Source organism: Myiozetetes cayanensis, unplaced genomic scaffold (genome assembly GCF_022539395.1).
Source record: "Myiozetetes cayanensis isolate MyiCay16 unplaced genomic scaffold, myiCay2020 scf1525, whole genome shotgun sequence".
NCBI lineage: Eukaryota > Metazoa > Chordata > Aves > Passeriformes > Tyrannidae > Myiozetetes > Myiozetetes cayanensis.
This window is the reverse complement of record NW_026087188.1, coordinates 1-7,219: the sequence shown is the minus strand read 5'-3', so window position 1 is coordinate 7,219 and position 7,219 is coordinate 1. Positions and strand designations below refer to the sequence as shown.

The window sequence follows — 7,219 nt, the reverse complement described above, 5'->3', positions numbered from 1 at the left end:
AAAGATGAAGAGGAGTTGTAGAAACTCTAGGAAAATTATAATGAATTCCAATACCCTTTCCTCAGAACTTGAAGTGCAGATGGTGACAAGCCCTTTGCATTACAGCAGTTTCAAAGGATAAAGCTGAACACCAGGAGAGGGCCCTGACCCAACACATTTCCACCGAGTAAGGATGAACTATGAAAGTGTGGTGGGCAGTTCCCTGCTCCTCATATCACACTCAGCCAGAACAAACCAGGGCTCCACTCCTGGAGTTGAAGAAAGATCTCGTATAAACTCAAAAGGCTGTCTGTCTGACAGGGGAGGGTCTATGGGAAACAAGAGAAGTTTCCCTTAACTTGTCACCGCCTTTTTTTCCTCTGACAGTTGCCCATGCCCAGAGGCATCAAATGCCCAACAGCAGCTCCATGGCCCAGTTCCTGCTCCTGGCATTCTCAGACAGGAGGGAGCTGCAACTGCTGCACTTCTGGCTCTTCCTGGGCATCTCCCTGGCTGCCCTCCTGGGCAACGGCCTCATCCTCAGCGCCGTAGCCTGCGACCAGCACCTGCACACCCCCAGGGACTTCTTCCTGCTGCACCTCTCCCTCACAGACCTGGGCTGCATCTGCACCACTGTGCCCAAAGCCATGCACAACTCCCTCTGGGACACCAGGACAATCTCCTACACAGGATGTACTGCACAGATCTTTTTCCTTCTCTTCTTCCTTGGAGCAGAGTATTTCCTCCTGACCATCATGTGCTACGACCGCTACGTTGCCATCTGCAAACCCCTGCACTACGGGACCCTCCTGGGCAGCAGAGCTTGTGCCCACATGGCAGCAGCTGCCTGGGCCTCTGGGTTTCTCAATGCTCTGCTGCACACAGCCAATACATTTTCCCTGTCCCTGTGCCAGGGCAATGCCCTGGGCCAGTTCTTCTGTGAAATCCCACACATCCTCAAGCTCTCCTGCTCACACTCAGGCTACCTCAGGGAAGTTGGGCTTCTTGGGGTTAGTGTCTTTTTAGTGTTTGTTTGTTTCATTTTCATGGTTTTCTCCTATGTGCAGATCTTCAGGGCTGTGCTGAGGATCCCCTCTAAGCAGGGACGGCACAAAGCCTTTTCCACGTGCCTCCCTCACCTGGCCGTGGTCTCCCTCTTTGTCAGCACTGGCATATTTTCCCACCTGAAGCCCCCCTCCATCTCCTCCCCATCCCTCGATCTGGCCCTGTCAGTTTTGTACTCGGTGGTGCCTCCAGCACTGAACCCCCTCATCTACAGCCTGAGGAACCAGGAGCTCAGGGATGCCCTGAGGAAAATGATGACTGGATGCTTTTCAAGAGTAAAAAAATGTCTGTTTTCTGGTGTGTAGCATTCAGAATGGGACTCCTTAATGGCCCAGCTTTCCTGCTCAGGTTTTTTGTTCAGGTCATTGAGTTCCTCTTGCAATAATTTCTGTTCAATAAAATATTATATGCATCTTCATTCTAATTTTAAATCTACCAATTTGACCAAGGGGTGTATAAATGATGAATTGTGCTTGCGGAGTATTTAAACAAAAAAAAAAAAAAGACCCTGCAGTACCTTCTTTGTCCAAGACCCTTCTTCTTAGCTATTCCTAAAGCACAGCACACTGCAGGACAGGGGGGATTTGCAAAGGGGAAGGGGACAAGAATCCCAGCACAGCAGCACTGCCAGGGAGCAGCAGAGCTTGGGCTTTGCACAGCTGCTCTTTCCACTTCCACACTGTTCTTATGAGCTCCTTTCTGGCTGGAAGGCCTGAGTGCTCTCTGAGCACAGTCCTGGGGGTGGGAGCCCTTTGAGCACAGGCAGGGACAGGCACTGGGAACTTGTGAAGCAGAGCTGGCCTCCCTGACAGCATCTACAGGATGCTGTGGGATCTTCTGAGGGCACTGCATGGACTGGTCACTTCTTCTGTGCCCTTGCTGCAGGGCTGAAACTCTCCTGCAGTGACACCAGGACACTCCTGCTCTTGGCATTCCCAGCCTGATTTTGGAAATCCAGTCTTCCCCTGCTGTTCCCAGGGACATGCTGGGAGTACTTCAGAGCTGCCATCCTGGGGCAGCTCCTGCCCAGCGTGGGCAGGCACAAGGTCTCTCCCCCTGCTCCTCTCACCTCCCCAGTGCCACTGTTTGCTGCAGCCTCCTCCTCCTTGCCCAGCACAGCCCTCCTGGCATAGTTGGACACAGCCCTTGTTCTACCCTCTCCTCATGGCCCTGCCCAAGCCCCTCAGCTACAGCCTGATGGCCAGAAACCTTCAGGGCAGGGAGAGACCATTGGAGTGGTGGGTCTGTAGGGAGAAATCACTGCTGCCTCCCTTCTGAATCACCCTCAGGACCTGGACAAGCCTGTATTTGGTTTTGTTTCCATGAGGCCCTGCAGTGTCAAAGTTGCCCCTTTGATTCCAGGAGGCTGCTCAATGTCCCTGGGATCCTTTGGCTCCAGAATGCCCTGGAGTGTCACAGTGGTCCCTTGAGTCCATGAGGTGTCCTCAGTGTCACAATGACCCCTTGATTCTGTGGGGTTCCCCAGTGTCCCAAGATCCATTTGGCTGAAAAAAGTGCTTTAGTATCACAGTGGCCCCTTCATTTCATGAGGTTCCACTGTGTCCCACGGTTTCTTTATTTCCATGAGGCAGCACAGTGACACAATGGCTCCCTGGTTCCATGAGGTACCAAAAGATTTCAGGGTTCCATTATTTCCACAAGGCTTTAAATGTTAAATGGTGCGCTGGTTCCACAAGATTTCCCAGTGTTCCTGTGTCCCTTTCTTTCCATGAGGCCCTGCAGTGCCACAATGGCCCCTTGATTCCATGAGGTTGCACAGGGTCACCACAAAGCTGAGCCCACCCAGATGAAAGTTTGGGGGAGATAAGGAGGAACTGGGACAAAAAGGAATTGGATATTTGGAGAAGGAAAGAGGGGCTGGGCCAACAGAGAGAAAAGATTTTGATAAGGTAAAAACAGTTTCAGGTAATGCTGAGGGTGCTAAAACACTGACTGTGCAAACATTCCTTATGGACCTTTACCCTCTTTGTAACCTTAAGCCCCACTGCTCCCCAAAATTCCCATTGAAGGAAATCCACTGCTCTAATTCCAAGCAAGAAAATCCCAAATGCAGAACTCCAAACTCTTATTTGTACTCCAATGCCCACCCCAATTCCAATCCCATAATACCAGTGTGAAAAGGCAAGCTTTAATCCTGATCCAGCCCAAAAAGCTCTTCCCCTAATCATGAACCAGACCCTGCCAGCAGAACAACAAACCTGCTAAAGTTCTGCCCAATCCCCACCCTGAGCTCTGAAGCCCAAGCCCTGACCATGAAGCACCCCCACAGCCCTTGGGAGCAGGGCAAGGACCTGCAGGGCCCAGAGCAGGCCCAAAGGGTTGGCAGAGCAATGGGAGGTGACCTGGATCTGCTCAGCTCTGCAGGGACCCCCAGCAGAAGGGCCTGGGCTCTCTCAGGGATGTCCTGGGGCACAGGGGCTCAGCATCCAAGCCAAGAAGGCCAAGTGCACATGGCAGCAGCCAGAGCTGGGGGACAGCAGAGCCATCAGGGAGGGCCCAGAAATGCTGCTGGGAGGGGAGTGGGAAAGCAGGAGGGGTGTGTGCAGCCTGCAAGGCCAGAGGAGCAGCAGGGCCAGGGGAGCACAGCCTGCAGCAGAGATGGCCAAGGGCTCTGGCAGGGCTGCAAGGCCCAAAGGCACCCAGGCCTTTGTGCCCTTGGCTCTGGCAGCTGCCTCTGCCCCTCAGGCCACCACCAGCAACTTTCCTTTGTCTGCCTGCACTCCTGGCCTGCAAGGATCTGCTTGAAGGAGTCCCTGGGGAGGCTTTGTCAGTGCCTGCCCTCAGTGGGGCCCAGCAATGCTTCAAGGGACTGGGAGTTTGGCTTCTGACTTCTTGAGCAGCTTCTTCAATCTTCTCTCAGTACTTCAGAACAATGGACTTTTCTTTAAACACACTGTGGGGCTCATTAAAATAAAGAAAAACAAATTATTTTCCTTCTTTTAATTATCTTGATGTTTTCAAGTCTTCAAAAACTAATTAGTGTTGTTTTGTAGTTTAGCTAAGGAGAAAGATTTTAAAATGGACGTAACCCTTGGGATGCAAGAGAGTAAGGGTGCAAAGGATTTGGACACAAAGATAAGGGGGCAACAGAGATTAGAAGCACCTAATCATTGACCAACTTAAAAGTTATCAAGTGATTCAACAGCATTTGCTACAGTTTTAACAGTGACTGAATTATAGATTCACAATAACAACACTCACACTACAGTCAATTCACACCCACAGCCAGGCAGAGATGTGTGGACACATCAAGCTCTGGGTGTGTAAAGATCCCTCTCTAAAATTCTCCTGGTTGTCAGTGAAACACCCACACACATCCCTTTGTGTTTCCCAACAAACAAGGTTCCACGAGGGTCCCAACGGCCCCTTCATTCCATGAGTTCCCACAGTATCACAGTGACCCCTTTATACCATGACTTTCTGTGCTTTCCATGTTTCCTTGGGTTCATTGAGGACCTGCACTGTCTCCCTGGGCCCTTGATTCCGCCAGGTTTGACAGTGTCACAATGGTCCCTTCAGCTCCAGGAGGCCCTGCAGGGTCCCAATGGCCCTTTGATTCCATGGCATTCAGCAGTGTAATAGTGGTCCCCTCATTCCATGAGTTTCCCCGGTGTCCCAATGGCCCCTGGACTCCACATGGCCCTGCAGTGTCCCCACAGAGCCTTTGATTCCAGGAGATTGCGCAGGACGAGCCCTGGGAGGTCCCCATGGAGCCCCCGGGACAGCAAAGTGACCTCCCGGCTCTTGAGGAGCCCTGAGAACTTCCCCAGGGGGAAGGGCCGGATCCTGCCCTGGGATGGGGCAACCCCGGCTGGACGGACACACTGGGAATGAGAGGCTGGGAAGCAGTGCCGGGAAAGGGCCCTGGGGGTGCTGGTGGGTGCCACTTGTCCCTGAGTCAGCAGTGCCCTGGCAGCCAGGAGGGCCAAGCCTGTGCTGGGGGCATCAGGGAGGGGATTGTCCCGCTCTGCTCTGCCCTGGGGCGGCCTCACCTGCAAGATTGGGGCAGTTTGTGGGGACAAAATGGAAGGGAGAGATTGAGCCATTGGAGAGTGTCCAAAGGAGGGCAATGAAGAACGGCCTGGGTTTGAAGTCATGTGAGGACACTGAGGGCTCTTGGTGTGTTCATCTGGAGAAGAGGAGACTGAGGGGAGACCTCACTGCAGTCACAACTTCCTGGGCAGGGGCAGAGGAGGGGCAGGCCCTGAGCTCTGCTCTGGGGGGACCAGGGACAGGACTGAGGGAATGGCCTGGAGTTGTGTCAGGGCAGGGTTAGGCTGCTGCCCGAGGGATGGACTCAAACAACACCTGACTGCAACCCCCTTCCCTGTCCCCCTGCACTGCTGGGGGGGAGAAGGAAGCAGGGGTGGGGTGAAGATATTTTTAAGACTGTTTTATTTCTCACTCTTTGGCTTTATCCTGTCAGTAATAAACTTAGGTACTATCCCTACTTTAAATCTGTTTTGGTCATTAGTAAGTGACTTTCTCCCGACCCTTATCTCTATTCAGGAATCCTCGACTGGTTTCTTTCTCACCTCTGTGGAATTGCAGAGGGAGGAGGAGGTAGTGGCTTCTAGTGGGTTTTTGAAATCCAGCCACGGTCAACCCACTATACCAACCCATGTGCTTGAGGCCATTTTGTGATGTCACAGCCCATCCTCTCCATTCCTGAATAGGCCTTGGCAACCAAAGAACCAACACCCTACAACCCCAAAGTGAAGCCTCACCCGTGTGCCATGGGCCCCTTTGTGATGTCACAGCCCATTTTCTCCACTCTGGAATAGCCCCTGGAAACCAAAGAACCAACGTCACAGAATGTCAAAGTGCAGCCCCACCCATCTGCCATTGCCCCTTTGTGATGTCATGGCCTTTCCACCAGGCAAGAAAGCCTGTAACCTTCAGGTTTCAGGTGCAGTTGGTGGGACACCCTGGGCACTCCATGGGCAACAAGAGCTTTCTGTCCTGCCACCTTTTGTCTGGCAGGAATGTTTGTCCATATTCAATTTCGGGACTCACACTGGCAAGTTCAGTGCAGGGCTCTGAAAAGCAAACAACAGCGCTTCAACCCAGGAAAGAAAGCCCTTCCCCTGGTCTCTCATGTGCAGTTGGGGGGCCGCTGTTGGCATTCCATGGGCAGCAAGAGTGTTCTGTTCTGGCACCTTTTGTCTGGGGGGAATCTTCATCCGTATTCAATGTTGGGAGTTGGACTGGCAATTGCAGTGCAGGCTCCTGCAGGTGAATGACTGCCCTGCCCTCCAGGAAAGAAGGCCCTTATGTGAGTCATGTGCAGTTGTTGGGCCACTATGGGCACTGCACGGACTGCAAGAGCTTTCAGTCCTGGCACATTTTCTCTGGCAGGAATCTTCGTCCTCCCGCACAAACATACTCAATGTTGGGTGTTGGACTGATGGTTTAAGCGAAGGCCTCCGAAAACAGAGTGACAGCCATTTCCCCCAGGAAAGAAAGCCTGTAACCTTTGGGCCACCCTGGGCAATCCATGGGCTGCAAGAGCTTTCAGTCCTGCCACCTTTTGTCTGGCAGGAGTCTTTGTCCACATTCAAATTTGGCAGTCGGACTGACAATTCCAGCGCGGGGCTCCTGCAAAGGAACGACAGCTCTGCCTTCCAGGAAAGAGACCCCTTACCCACGGTCTCTTTTCCTCTTCCTTCAAATACAACCTGCAGGGCAGCTTTCTGCCATCCCTTCTCTTGGGAACTGTGAAGATAGACCCGCTCCCATGTTTAACACCTCAGGCAAAACCACCCTGTTAACACCTTTCCCGACCTTCCTCAACCTTTCCCAAAGCCGAGATGTGGAGATAACTGTTTTAAGATTATTAATATAATAAATAAGGAGTCTACGTGGTCCAAGGGACACCAATATGGTGTGTAACAGAGTGCTTTATTGAGACAGAGCAAAGGCTGCAGTAGCAGTTCTGAATTGTAACACGTCCCAACAGGTAACCCTCTCAACCAATCCTGCCAAGGGTCTTCACTGCTCATGTGCACCGGAGTCCCGCAGCAGAATTTGTTTCCCAGAATGCTCTGCTGGCACTCCTGAAATCTCAAACGCTGCATTTCCCCCCATTTACTACAACAAGATACAGAACAGTGCAATCCTGAAACTTCTTAGGTTTTTTTTAACATAACATTTC

At 52.2% G+C, this 7,219-nt stretch overlaps 1 protein-coding gene across 1 annotated transcript; it reads left to right on the top strand.

Moving 5' to 3' along the window:
• Nucleotides 1–389: 389 nt before the first annotated feature.
• Nucleotides 390–1,319, top strand: LOC126637607 (olfactory receptor 14J1-like; the record flags this gene model as incomplete). The annotated part of the gene is given in 2 exon segments (XM_050310980.1): nt 390–1,299; nt 1,302–1,319. Coding segments are annotated over 2 exon segments (928 nt in total), but the record flags the coding sequence as incomplete, so codon positions are not given.
• Between the last annotated feature and the right edge of the window lie 5,900 nt (nt 1,320–7,219).